At 55.0% G+C, this 13,371-nt stretch overlaps 1 protein-coding gene across 9 annotated transcripts in view; it reads right to left on the reverse strand.

The window, feature by feature from the left end:
* Window positions 1-4,897: 4,897 nt before the first annotated feature.
* The window catches only part of RAB3IL1 (RAB3A interacting protein like 1), a 42,104-nt gene continuing 33,630 nt past the window's right edge, over window positions 4,898-13,371 (reverse strand). For 4 of the 9 annotated variants that reach the window (XM_072970096.1, XM_072970094.1, XM_072970097.1 and 1 more), the window contains 7 exons: window positions 12,548-12,766; window positions 11,317-11,445; window positions 11,104-11,216; window positions 10,800-10,823; window positions 9,575-9,674; window positions 6,775-6,841; window positions 4,898-5,940 (listed from right to left, as the gene is read on the reverse strand). In XM_072970096.1, the coding sequence (XP_072826197.1) occupies window positions 5,858-5,940; window positions 6,775-6,841; window positions 9,575-9,674; window positions 10,800-10,823; window positions 11,104-11,216; window positions 11,317-11,445; window positions 12,548-12,766 (735 nt within the window). In that variant the 3' untranslated portion in view covers window positions 4,898-5,857. Of the gene's footprint in view, window positions 5,941-6,774; window positions 6,883-9,574; window positions 9,675-10,799; window positions 10,824-11,103; window positions 11,217-11,316; window positions 11,446-11,946; window positions 12,041-12,547; window positions 12,767-13,371 lie in introns of those variants that run through there. The other 5 variants (XM_072970095.1, XM_072970100.1, XM_072970098.1 and 2 more) reach the window with 4 other exon arrangements.

The following is a 13,371-nucleotide window of genomic DNA, read 5'->3' on the forward strand; positions in this document are numbered from 1 at the left end:
GTACTCTGGGCTGACAGTAAACAGCTCTCAGACCACGGGTCCCCAACATCGGCGCAGCGAGGCCTCCCCATCGGGCCGAGGTTACCGGCCTGGCAGCCCCCACCCACGAGGGCATCATCTGGGGAGGTCGTTGGACTTCCTGCCGTAGGGGCTACAGGGTTGGGGATGCTGCAGGGTAGCCACCGGGGAAGGGGGAAGAAGAGCAGGAGCACCTGAGTAGGGAGTGGGGTGCTGTCATTCACCGGATGCTGATGCTCCGCTGGCTGGCTTACTCGTGATAGTACCTGCCCTTATTTTTCACTTAAATCCCTTTTGAGAGTGTAGGTTGCTCCCCAGATTACATTTTTTTTTTGAGACAAAGATACCTGTTTCTAAAAGTTAAAAATTCACACTTGACTTGGAATGAAACCAGACGAAGGTTATACTACAGGGCAGCAGGTGTCAAACTTGAGAGCACCTCAGAATCACTGGAGGGCCTATTAAGACAGACTGCTGGGCTCACCACCAGAATGGGATTCAGCAAGTCTGCTTTGGGGGCGGAGAACTGCATTTTAACAAGTTCTCGGGTGATGCTGATGTACTGGTTTGGAGAACACGCTTTGAGAATCCTAAATTTTATCTTGGTTTAACAATTTGTAGGAAATCATTGTCACTAATATTGGTGGGACAGGTGGGCCAGGGTCCAAAGAAGGGGTGAGGGGGCCTCTGGGTTCTCCTTGGTACCAGGAGCACCTGTCTTCTGTTACCAGGACAACCAGTAAGGCCTTGCTGTCACCAGAGCTGTGGGCTGCCTGAGCTCTCTCCACTGAGGCGTCCTCAAACCACTTCCCTGAGCATGTGTTGGGGTAGAGAAGTGTGGTTGGCAGCTGAGCCGGAGGTGACTTCAGATACCCCTGCCTCTATCATATTCACACATGGACACAAGGATGGAGGAGGCATGGCCCTCACCCTGTCTTCAGTATCCCTCGGTGGTCAGCTGCTGACCCTTGACCCTTTCCCTGGGCCTTGACCTTGAGAAGGAAAAGCCAGGCTGGACCAACTCGTAAATCTAAGTGTCAGTTTACTGATCTGCTTCCTGCTGGGCCTACTCGTAAATCTAAGTTTAATTAGTGTCAGTAACTGATAAGGTCTTATTGGATAAGTTCTGGTTTACTGATTCCCTGCTTCCCTTTTGTGATATTGCTGAGCTGTTTGCGCCTTATTGGCCGATATACCCCAAGCTTGTAATCTACCCTATAAAACCTCACATACACTTCTTAGAGGTGTTCATAGCCCCGGAGGGATAGCCCTTCTGAGCCCACCGGCGTAAAAAACCTGAGTACTCCAACCCTCCGAGTCGTGTTTATTTCTTGGCTGGCCTGTCGTTTCCATAACAACCTCATCTCAGTTCATGTGAGGTAGTGGGAATTGGGGTGGGTTAGAACCTCCACTTGCCCCAGCTGCCCCCAGAGAGATGCGGAAGATGAAGACCTGTGCAGGATCTCATAGGAGGTAAATGGGCTCAGGACCAGACCACTGCCTCCAGCTGCTTCATCCCAACAGAGGGAGAGAGGAGGCTGAGCCCTCCTGCTACCTGCAGTTGTGTTGCTGCGAAGCCTGAAGTGTGTCTCCTCCCCACAGCCCAAACTTCAGCTTCCCACATTTCTCCGCAGGCCTCAGGGCCTTCTGTAGCCTCTCTGGGCTTCAATGCAGTGGACCTGGCAAATTTCCTGGAATCAGGGGCCCTGGAGGAACTTGGGATTCCATTGTCCATCCAAACCCCTAGCAGGACAGTGAGGCCTCTTAGAGTGCTTGGAAAGAGAGAGGTACCACTTGACATTCCTGAGCTGCCGTGGGGCCACTGTCATGGCGTTGGGTTTAGGCAACGGGAGGGGAGAAGTAGCCAAAAGGCAAGGGAGGTTCTGGCCAGCTAGAGCAGTTTGGGGGGGGGCACATAGGTTTGAGGGGAGTCCCTCAAACCACTTGAATCCAGCCCCTGTCCCAGCTGCTGCTGGGCTTCTCTGCGCCCTGAGCTGCTACACAGGCATCTCAGACACACAGAAGTCTCCACCCACTATGGTGCTGCCAGCCACTGTCCTGGAGCCAAGTGATGCTTGTGCCAGTGGGGGCTCGGGCAAGGGCAAGCCGTGTAGGGGCAGCAGCGGCCCAATCAGGCAACTTTACAAAAAAGCTCTGGGCCTAGCAGGTAGAACAGTCACAAAGCCCCAGCACTGGTTCTGCAGAAGACACACAAAGTGGACCCAGGTCAGAGCTATACGATTTGGCTTTGAGTCAAAGCTCACCACGCTGCGAGCTTGGTTATGAGGCCCTGGACACAAATGATCAGTGAAGAGTTATTATTCAAATGAATTATTGACGCGCTATGGCCCTACCAGCCATGAAAGACTCTCCCCAAAGGCATCACGATGATGGAGCAGCAGAGCTCCTTAGAATACCCCTTAGTAAAAACAAGAGGGTGTGGCATACAAATGGCCAACAAGCATATGGGAAGATGCTCAACATTACTAATTATCAGAGAAATGCAAGTCCAAACCACATTGAGACATCACCCCATAGACATTAGGGTGGCTATTATCAATGAACACCAACGGAGAGGGGAGGGTGGAAACTCAGTGGTAGAGTGTGCACCTAGCATGCACAAAGTCTTGAGTTCGAGCTGCAGAAACTCCATTAAAAATAAGTAGATAAATAAAATAAATCTAATTGCCCCCCCAAATTACAAAAAAAACCCCAAAACCCAAAAAACCAACCAACAACAAAACAAATGTTGGCAAGGATCTGGAGATATTGGAACACTTGTACACTGTTGGTGGGATTGTCAGATAGCGTAGCTACTATGGAAAATGCTAGGGAGGTTCCTCACAAAATTAAAAATAGAACTACCATATCATCCAGCAATCCCACCTCAGGATAAATATCCAAAAGAATTGAATGGAGGGACTCAAAGAGGTAGCTGTACTCCCAGGTTCATAGCAATATTGTTCACAATAGCTAAGAGGTGGAAGCAACCCAAATATCCATGAATATAAAGAGATAAACAAAATGTGGTCTCTGCATACAATGGAATATTAATTAGCCCTAAAAGGAAGGAAATCCTGTCCTATGCTACAACACAGATGAACCTTGAAGATATTATGCTGAGTAAAATAAGCCAGTCACCAAAAGACAAATATCGCATGATTCTACTTATATAAAATACCTACAGGAGAGAATGGTGGTTGCCAGGGGTGGAGGGTGGGGACTTGTTTAGCGGTATATAGTTTCAGACTTGCAAGATGAAAAAGTTCTGGAGATCTGGTTCACGTAACACTACTGAACTGTACGCTCAAATCACAGTCCAAAATGGTTGAGAGTAAACTTTTTCTTTTTTTTAAATTTATTTTAAAGATAGTAAACTTTGTCTTAATTTTTTGTTTTAACTTTTTAAAAATTTTTTGAGGGGGGAGGTAATTAGATTTACTTATTTATTTTTAGAGGTGGTACTGGGGATTGAACCCAAGACCTTGTGTATAGTAAGCATGCCCTCTATCACTTGAGCTATACCCACCCCCCATTTTACTTTATTTTTAAGATGATAAATTTTATGTCTTTTTAAACCACAAAATGAATGGGAAAAATAAAAGGAGTTAGAAAAGTCATTCAGTCCAATATTCCCAGCTCAAAGATGAGAAAGCTGAGGCCCGGAGAGGAAAAACTTGCTGGCAGGACCAAATCAAGACAGGCTGACAGATGGTAAAATGTGACACAGCAGTGCAGTGTGTGAGGCCAGTGTGGGGCTGGGCTCAGGCTCAGTGGCTGTGGTTGGTGCTGGCTTGTAAGTGGTGGCCATCTGAGTGGGTTATCTAGAAAATTCACTTAAGAGGAACAGCTCCTGTGTGGCTCATGTCAGCTAACCTTCCCCTCCCAACTTCAAAAGCCAAAGGCCTGGGGCGCCCCCAACCCAACCCCAGAAGCCTGCAGACCAGGGGTAGGGGCGCTTTCATGGGGTCCAATATGGGCACCAAACCTAGATTAAAATCCAGCTCTGCCACAAGCCTCAGTTTCTACATCTCAGAAAAACAGGGAGGGGCCTAATTCAGCAGTGGTTCTTTTTGGGGGTAAGGGAGGAAATTAAGTTTGTTTGTTTATTATTTATTCACTTTTGGAGGCAGTACTGGGGATTGAACCCAGGACCCTGTGCATACTAAGCACGCACTCTGCCACTTGAGCCATACTCTCCCCTCTGGTTCTTAGAGTCTAGGATGCTGGCCAGGAACTGGGCTTGTTCATCCCTATCCTGGGGCCACTGTTTCTTCTTGGTGCCTCAGTCGACTCGTCTGCAAAATGGGAGAAATAGTACCTCTGACGGCTGCAGTGAGGATTAAGTGAATTTGTTTATTTAAAGGGCTTGCAACCCGGGACTTCAGGGGCCTGGGCCACCCCAACTTCTTCCACCTGTCGCTACTGTCCCTCGTTAAGAATCCATGGGAGAGTCAGGGCTACTACAGTCCCTGCCTGTGCTGCTGGCAGACATCACCGGTCATCAATCCTGCCTTCATCCTGTGTGCTCAGCAGCCCTGACGCCTTGACTGAGTTCCAGGCTCCTGTTAGACTAGGCAGGGAGATGGGAAGGGGATCTGCTCAAGGTTTTCCGTGAGGCGGCGGCAAAGCCCCCACTGTCCTGACAGCAGGCGGCTCCGCATGGAGAGGAAGCCAGGCTCAGCCTCCAGTAACCCAAGCCCTGGGGAACCCTGGGGAGGACACCAGTGGTGCTCCCTACAGCAATCCCTTCAGGATTTGGGTTTAATCCCAAGCACGAGGATGGGCGAGGAAAGGATTTTGTTTCATTCTTTCAGAGGCCCAAGCCTTGGCCCAAGCCCCAGGGCGCAGGAGTAAAGGCTCGTGGCCACCCCGCCTCTACCAACAAAGCCGTCCTTTATTAAATAGAGATCGCATTACATTCCGTTCAGAGGAGGAAATCAGACGTGGTGAGGGATGTGTCCAGGTTGGCCTTGGACCCTAGTACCGAGTAGGCTGTGAGAGGTGAGGAGGGGCCTGGGGCCTGCCCACCCCACCCCAGTCCTGGGTGCAGGGCGCCCTCTGCCCCTGTTCTCTGGATGGCCATCCAGGGCTGTAAGCAGGCCAGGGCATCCGCTGTGTTTTACTTTGGGAGACAAGTGCCCCAATCCTCCCAGGAGCGGTGGGGGCAGGACTTCTTCAGCATAGGGCTCTGACGGGGAGGGGAGGAGGAAGGTTGAGAGGGAAGGTAGGAAGAGGGACCCTGCTACATCTTAAGAACGTTTGGGGGCAGTTTTCAGGCAGACATAGGATGGAGTAGAAGACAGCCAGGGAGGCCCTGGCAGTCACAACTCTGCGGCCCCGTGGGCACCTGAGACTGCAGGCCTGCTGGGCTTTCTGATGCAGAGGCCTCCTGGGAACGCGGTGAAGGATGGCCACAAGGGGGTGCTGGTGCCCAGGGACTTGGGAACTAGCCTGTCGAATACCCTTGAGAACCAGCCAACAAGGCACCTACAGGCAGCAGCTCCTGGGACTGGGGAGGGGGTGCTGGCTGCCCCAGGGGCCCCTCCCAAGGGCTGAGCCTCTCTGTATGGCTCCAAGCTCCTTGGTCTTTGGTGCTTTCTTGAAAGTCTCCTAGTGGCTGTAGTACCACTAGGGAAGAGAGGTCACCTCTTGAGGTCCTGTCCAGGGACGGACGTTTGGTGCCAGCTCGGCGCTGCCTCCATGGCCTGGCCATTTGTCCTTCTGTTCAGTTTCTGGCTAAGGGCTGGCTCAAGGACCCTGTCCTGCTGTATGTCTGTCTATCGTGGAGTGGGTGTTGGCTCCAGCTCAGAGCCCCACTCCAGGCCTAGGCCATGCCCTAGGCCTCCTGGGGGAAGAAGCCAAGCTTGGCCAGCGACATCTCCTTCCGCAGCCTTGTGATCTCCCAGAACATCGGCTCCGCTGCAGGCAGAGAGAGCGTGGACAGCTCAGTGACCACTCAGGATCACCTCAGGCAGACAGTCTGGCCCCTTTCCCTGGCTTTGGGCAGGGCAGCTAATGGGCACCCTGAGGCTCCCCAGTCTCCCAGGATCGATGACCTCAGTGAGTGGCTGAACCTCTTTGAGGCTCCACTTTGAGGCCTTGCAAACTGTTGAGTGCTGAACACAAGGGAGAGATGGAAGTGACGGTCACCCCCAGAGCCTGACGTGGGCATTCATGTACCCACTGCCAAACACTTGAGAGGCTGCAAATGCTCTCCAACCCCATCTCCCCGGGCTCTCCAGCGACCCAGAGAGATCCAAAGCATCAATCAGGGCCCTCAAAGTCCGTCCCCTGCTGGCAGAATGGGGCAAGGGGACAATGGGTGGACGGACTCAAGTCAGGCAAGGGTACCAGGGAGGTGGATGAGCCTGTGTTCAGGCGACCACACTGTGAGAGGAGGAGACTCCGTAGGGCCTCGAATGCCAGGCCAGTAACAGGAATGTAGTCCCTACTGGCCCCGGGGCGGGGCGGGGGAAGGTTTCTGGGCAGGAGAAAGCAGTTGGATCCAGGAACGCGAGGGGTCAGGCTTGTTTTCCTGGTGAGGCAGGGCCCAAGAGGACCGTTCTGCTGTTAGTCTTTCCACAGAACTCAACAACAGGGGTTCACGAGCCCTTTACTAACCCACAACCTTCCCGCTCGCAGAATCCTCATTTCGGACCCGGGCAGCAAAACTCTGGGGTTGGCCCTGCCGCCGCTGGCCCGCCCCGCCCCTTCCAGGGCACCACCCACCGCCAGCCACCAGGGGGCGCTCACCGTCCTGCCGCACCAGGCCTTGCTGGATGTAGCGGATGTAGGTGAAGAAGTTGCACACGGCAGTTATCTGTGGGCGGAGGGGGCAGGGTGTGATCCGCCGGCCTCATACTTGGGGTTCCCCCGCAAAAAAAACCAGCGCAGATGAGAGACAGGACAGAGGGGGAAAACCCACGTCACAGCCAGAGCTGGGCTCTAAAACTGTAATTAACAGCCCCAATACTATCACACCTAATAAAAAAATGATAGCAACAATTAAGCATAATCAAGTAGTTCAAGTAGGCATATCCAACGAGGCAGACATGCCCATCATTCCCATGCTGCACGTGGGGAGAACGGGGGCTCCAAGAACGACCTAACAACTGTGGACGTCACAGAACTTATAAGTGGCCGAGCTGGAAGATGAAACTGGGCAGGCTGCCAAGAATCCACTTCCCTGGTCCCCCACCCCCAACCCTCGCCCCAACCAGGGGCCTGCTTGCCCTGGATGCTGGAGGCCTTGGCTAGCCAGGCCTTACCAGGGGCTATCTGTAATGCGAGGAAAGGCAAGGGGATCAGAAGGTGCTCACCTGGCTGCCCTGGAGCCCATCGCCTGAAGCCCCCAGCCTGGCCATGAAGACTCTCATACCGTGGAAAGAGTGCTGTTGGTGCCCTGTCCTGGCCACTTCTGCAGGCTGGGGCCCCATCTCCCTGCTATTCAGAGGGTTGCCCCTCTGTACCCTCTACCCCCACAGGCCTCAGCCAATGACTGACTGACATCTGAGATGTAAAAGGCCAGCCCACCCCAGGGTGGAACCCACTCTGGGCTCCAGTCCCTGTGGATCAGGCTGAGCCAGACTCTAGCTGAGGCCACACCTTCACCTGTTTCCCCGACCCGCCTCCTGAGAATTGCACACAATCTCCATCTTAGGCTCTGCTTCTAAGGAACCCAACCTAAGACAGGGTGGGAGGTGGCTGGCAGCTGTGCCCACAGCTGCTCCTGCTAAATATCCAAGTGCTTTGAGGGAGGGATGTCAAGTGTGTGTGGGCCACAGGCCGGGGAGCGGAGACGGTCAAAGGGTGGGGCGGTGCTTCTGATAGGCCCTCAAACACCCAGGAGCCCTTGCCAGGAGGACAAAGTGGGTCAGAGGCAGGGAGGTTTGAAAGCCAGGTCAGGGGACTGACCCAGCGTGGCCGAAGTGCCACCTGGGAGGGCCGAGGAGGGGCTGCGTGGGGTGCAAGCAGGACAGGAGAAGCTCGCATCTCAGGCCATGGTGATGTGCAGTGGCCAGTGGGCCCCACGGGAGCAGGGGATGACAGGAGTGGTGGGCCTCCCCCCAGTGCTGCTCCCTGGGGACTGAACTCTCTTCTCTCTGTGGATTCCACACTCCGTGGTCTCTTCAGGATGGAGAACACATCCTAAAACTTCACACCCTTCTCATCTACCATCCCAGTTCTGCCCAGCACAGCGTGGACACACAGGCCTGGCAGATAGGACGTTCTAGATGTCATTTTGTTGGCATGGGAATGTCTGGCATGGATCCCCGGGGTTGGGATCAGAAAACACAAAGGGACCAATGGCCATCGAACAAGGCTGTGGGCACAGATGCACAGGGCGGAGGCTGGATTCAGAAAGGGGAGACCTGGGTCTAGGATGAGTTGCCTGGGGCATACCTCTTTCCTTTCTTTTTTTGGGGGGAGAGTAATTAGTTTATTTTATTTATTTTAATGGAGGAACTGGGAATTGAACCTAGGACCTTGTGCATGTAAGCACACGCTCTACCATGGAACTACACTCTGCCCCCTCTCCTTTCTAAGGCTCAGGCTCCCTGTCTCTAATGGGGGCCCAGCTTGTTGCTGTGGGATTGGCCAGGACATCATGCTGGGCTGCCCTGCAGAAGCTTTCAGGACCAGATAATCTGCCTTTGCTTGTCAGTCTGGTGCATGATGATGGGGGCCATTTGTCCACTTTAGTCCCAGGAGGCGCCTCTGGGAGGTCAAGGGGAGGAGATGGTTCCTCTAAGAGGGCCCGTCCACACCGTGTCAACTTTGCACCAAGCTTCATTGTTTTCCAAATTTTTGTTTCTTCCAATCATCTTTACTGTCTTTGAAGGGACAGAAGAACGGGGACCACCTCACCCTCATCCCAGCTCAGTAGGTCCCCTGATCCAGCCTGGGTCACTTGGCAGGTGAGGACAGTAGCTGGGATTCCTGGAGGCCCCTCAGCACCCACAGCTGACTGTCAGCTTTATGTGACAGACAAGTCTCAGAACATTCTCCAAAACCTGGGGCCAGACGGAGCTGGAGCCAGAAGTCAGGAGCCTGGAACTTTAACCTGAACTTCCGTGTCGTTCCCTTGGTTAGGTTACTTTAAATGACAGGTGATGGGTGTCATTTTCATGATTACTTTTTAGCCAGCAAGAACATGGCTACCTCAGTCCTTCAACCACAAGGAACTGACTTCTGCCAAGAGCCATGTGAGCTCAGAAGGGGGCCCTGATCGTCAGAAAGGACGCAGCTGCTGACACCCTCATTGCAGCCCATGAGACCCTGGCAAAGGACCTAGCTAAGCTGTGCCTGGACTCTGGATCCAGGGAGACTGAGATAATAAATGAGTGTCACTAAGTTCATGGAAATTTGTTACACAGAAATAGCAAACCAATACACCTGGCTTGGCTGTGTGGCCCAAGTCAATCTCTGCACCTCTCTGAGCCTGTGCCCTGCCCTACTCTGGAGATAGAGGTTGTGCTCCTAGGCCTGGGGACTGGAGTCTCAGCTCAGGGAGCCCTAAGGAGCCAGGTAATGCCCCCATTGGATGACTCACCCTGGCTCGGGAAGATGGCGAAATGTAGTAGTGGCTCTTGGAGTCCCCAAGCCGGATTCGGTGGCGACAGGCACAGGCCAGCCCACTCAGGGCACATGTACTAGGGGAAAGCAGAGGGGGTTGTGGGGGCTGATTGGGGCTTGCCCATTCAGCTCATGCAGGGAGGATGCGGCAGCCAAGAGGAGGCCATAGAGGGAGAGGCAGGCAGGCAGACAGCAGGGTGGGGCCTGACATCTTCTCCCCTGGCGTCCCAAGGAGTCTGCAGCCAGGCCAAGCGGGAGTAGGGCAGTCCTGGAAATCCCTGTGAGAGACCTTTAACCAAGCTGCACCCCATCCCTAAGCCCCTCACCTCACGCTTGGTGGGCAGGGGAGCTTGGTCAGCTTCATGCCAGGTGTACCAAAGCTCCACCCTCTGAAGGCCCTGAAAATGCCCCCCTACTTTACTGGGGCCCTCAGACCCAGTCACCCCTTCCCCCAATTAAGCAGGAGTCTGCTCTCTCTTCCACTGAGCCTTTTGCTTTATCTCTACTCTTTATTGTTACAGCCAAGGGCTCCTCAAAAATCCACATCTAGCCCATGATCTTTCCCTGCTGCCTTCTTATTGCCCAGGAAATGGCTATGGAGAATCCCAAGTAAATGAAGGATAAATAGGCTCCTTGGTTGCAGGACTTATCAGAGCCTTTGCTGCCTCCAGGTTCAATGTGTCTCTCTGATTGGACCAAGGAACCTTCTTTTCAGGGAACATTTATCGATGATTTGTGAAATTCTGGTCTAGTGGGTCAAAGCCCCAGCCTCATTTGAGGCCCTTTACACTCTGGCTCCAAACACCCTCTGTGGCCTCAGCCCCAGCTCCTTGCCCACTCACTCAAATGCTCCACCCACCAACCCAAGGGAGTCTCCATTAATACTCTGGCTTCTCATACCTTCACTTATCCCGTTGCCTCTTCCTGAAAGGTCCTTCCCTGCTTGGCAGACTGTTATTCATCCTTCAAAACCCCGCTCAAATGTTCCCCTCAGTGACAAGGCTCCCACCCCAGGACCTCCCTCTCAAGCCAGATCCTGGGCTGCTGAGGGGAAATGCTCCCCAGTCCCTGCCCTCTCCACACTGTGGCAGTTTCGCTTGGCTGCTGGCCCTGTCCAAAGCCAGCTGAGAAGCAGGGAGGACTAGACGCCAGGGCTGTCCGGTTATTGGCAGGAGGCAGAGCCAACAACCAATATAACTTACGTGTCAATCGGGGCCCGGAACCCACTGTGGGAGAGAGGGAGTGGGAGAAGGAGGCACGTCAGAGCAGCCGGGAAGGGAGAGACCCTGGCTCCGTGACAAAAGGCAGGAATTTCTACCAAAGATGCCTCCCTGCCCTGCGTGGGGGCAGCCACAGTCCCCCCCCTGGTGAGGTGCCCTGGCCCACCCACACCAGGCCCCAGCAGGCAAGCCTGAGGCTCAGTCCTCCCAGGCCACCCCCTCGGCGGGGGCCCAGGGCTACACAGGGGTTTCCCAGGGGCCAGGAAGGGTGCAGAGCTAAGCTTACTTGGTGCGGCCACACTCGACAGCGGCCATCTTCACTGAGGGCAGTGTTTGCGAAGCCACGGGCTCAATGGTGAGCGTGTTGTCCTCCACGGCGGCCCGGACCAGTGCTGAGAGCTGCTCCAGAGCAGGGTGGTGGGTGAGGTTGGTGAGAGGCTGGTCCCTGGCTGGGGGGCTGGCCTCCCCTCCCCAGCTGGCCGCCCTCTGCCCGCCTCACCTCCTGCATGGTGAAGTCCAGGCAGGGGCCCACGTCCTCCCGGTACACCCTTTCCAGGAAGGGGCAGGTCTTGTCCAGGGTGGGTGATTCCCTCCAGGCTTGGAACTCTGCAAACAGGGTCGCATCCACCTGTAGGGGAGGGCAAGGGGGGTGGGTGGGGGTTAGGGTGTTGGGGGCCAGCACGGCAGAGACAGGCAGAGCCGAAGGTGGTGGGGAGCCAGGGAAGATGCAGGGCAGGCCCAGCGGGGACCACGCAGGGGAGCCAAGTCCTAAAGAACTCATCTCCTGTCTCTGCACCGAGAATGTAGAATTCAAAGTTGCACTTTCAGGCATGTTTTCAGTTTCTCGGCACTAGAGAATTACAGACTTGGGTCCGGGGTCTCGTCCTGAAGACCCTCCCCACCTCCTTGAGGAGGAAAAGCTGAAGAGTGACCCTGCAGGGACCCACGGGTACACGCCGGGACCTGCAGCACACACAGGCATGGTACACGGGAGGAAAGACACACGCCCCCCCAGAGCACATGCAGTGAGAGGCTGGGTGGGCGGGAGCGGGGCGGCCCCTCTACGGAGCCATTACCTGTCGGGAAAAGGAGAGAGAGGTGGCAGAGGTGGGGCCCACAGGCAGCTCACCAGGTGGGAGCTGCCAGGCCGGCTGGTAGGTGAGGTGAACCGCCCTGCTGGGGACCACGCAGAGGAGTAGAGAGAGGAGAGGGGGCAGCCCGGGCTGGACGCACAGGGCAGACAGACAGACAGGTGCACAGAGACAGAAGGAAGATGTTAGTGTCCAGTTGGAAGCTTAGAGCCAGAAGAGGGTTGAAGGGCCCCCCCGTGCCTCCTCCTTGGAAGCTCCGGAGGCCTGGGGCAGGATGGAGCTGGGGGCCACCTTGGAATCAGAGACCCCAGGAAGCTGAGTCCCACTACATCCCTCATGGGTGCTTACTGGGCGCAGCCCTGAGTGAACTCCTAAGGACCCACAGCCAAGGACATTGCAGCTCATTGTCCAGCCTGGACCAGGCCCCCATGTACCCCACTGAGGGCCAAACACCTCATATCACAAGGAACCTACCCAAAGGAGCCCTCATAGCCAAAGGACACAGAAGTCCAGAGAGGGTGGGACAGGCTCGTGGTCACACAGCAGGAGTCAGGCAGGTCCCCACTGGGCATCACTGCCTGGCTGACAGTGGGCGCTGTGTCTCTTTCTGGTGTCCACTGTCTGCCCGCAGCCCCTCACCTCTCTGCCCTCCTTGTCCAGGGCCAGGGCGTGTCCTGCAACAGGGCACACAGCAGGGCAGGGGGCACTGCTGGTGCTCTTATGACGCAAGTGGCCCTTGCGGGGTCCGGCCTTGGTGGGGCTGAGAAGCTGCGGGTGGAGCTCGCGGTTGGGAGAGGCTGGTGTGGACGTGATGACCAGTGTCTTCAAGGCTGTCACCTCTGCCTGCAGCATGTCGATCTGGCCGGAATGAGATGGCTGTAAGTGTTAGCCCAGGGTTGACTCTGCCCTGGCTGCCACCACCTGTCACCCCAGCTCAGGATGGCCCATCACCCCAGCTCAGGATGGCCCACCCTGACTAGTACCTAACTCTACCTGTTACAGCTTTTGAAGTGGGGACTGAGATACCCATTTTACAGATCAGGAAACTGAGGCTCAGAAAGAAGACATGGCCTGGCTTAGGTCACTTTGATAGCCAGAACCCTGTTTGATGCACGTGTCTGAGAGCTGATTGAGTCTCCCACTGAGTGGCCCCTAGGAGCCAGGAACAGCCCAGCCCACACATTCTACAGATGGGCAAACAGGCTTGGAAAGCTAAAGCTCCTTGCCCAGGCTCATACAGCCAAACTGAGGTTTCTGCTTCGCAAAGGGGACATAGGAGGAGGGAAAAGAAATTACAACGGTTACAAGATCCTCCCAGACCCAGAAAGGGCCCAGGAAGATCTCCTTGGTGCAACAGAAGCACAGCTGGGGTCCCAGGGAGCTGGACTTCCACCCCAGCAGGCTGTGTTCCAGCGGGGTCATTCAGATCCCTCTGTCCCTTCCTTCTGGGCCTTGGTTGGCCC

This window comes from Vicugna pacos, chromosome 10 (assembly GCF_048564905.1).
Source record: "Vicugna pacos chromosome 10, VicPac4, whole genome shotgun sequence".
Classification (NCBI taxonomy): Eukaryota; Metazoa; Chordata; class Mammalia; order Artiodactyla; family Camelidae; genus Vicugna; species Vicugna pacos.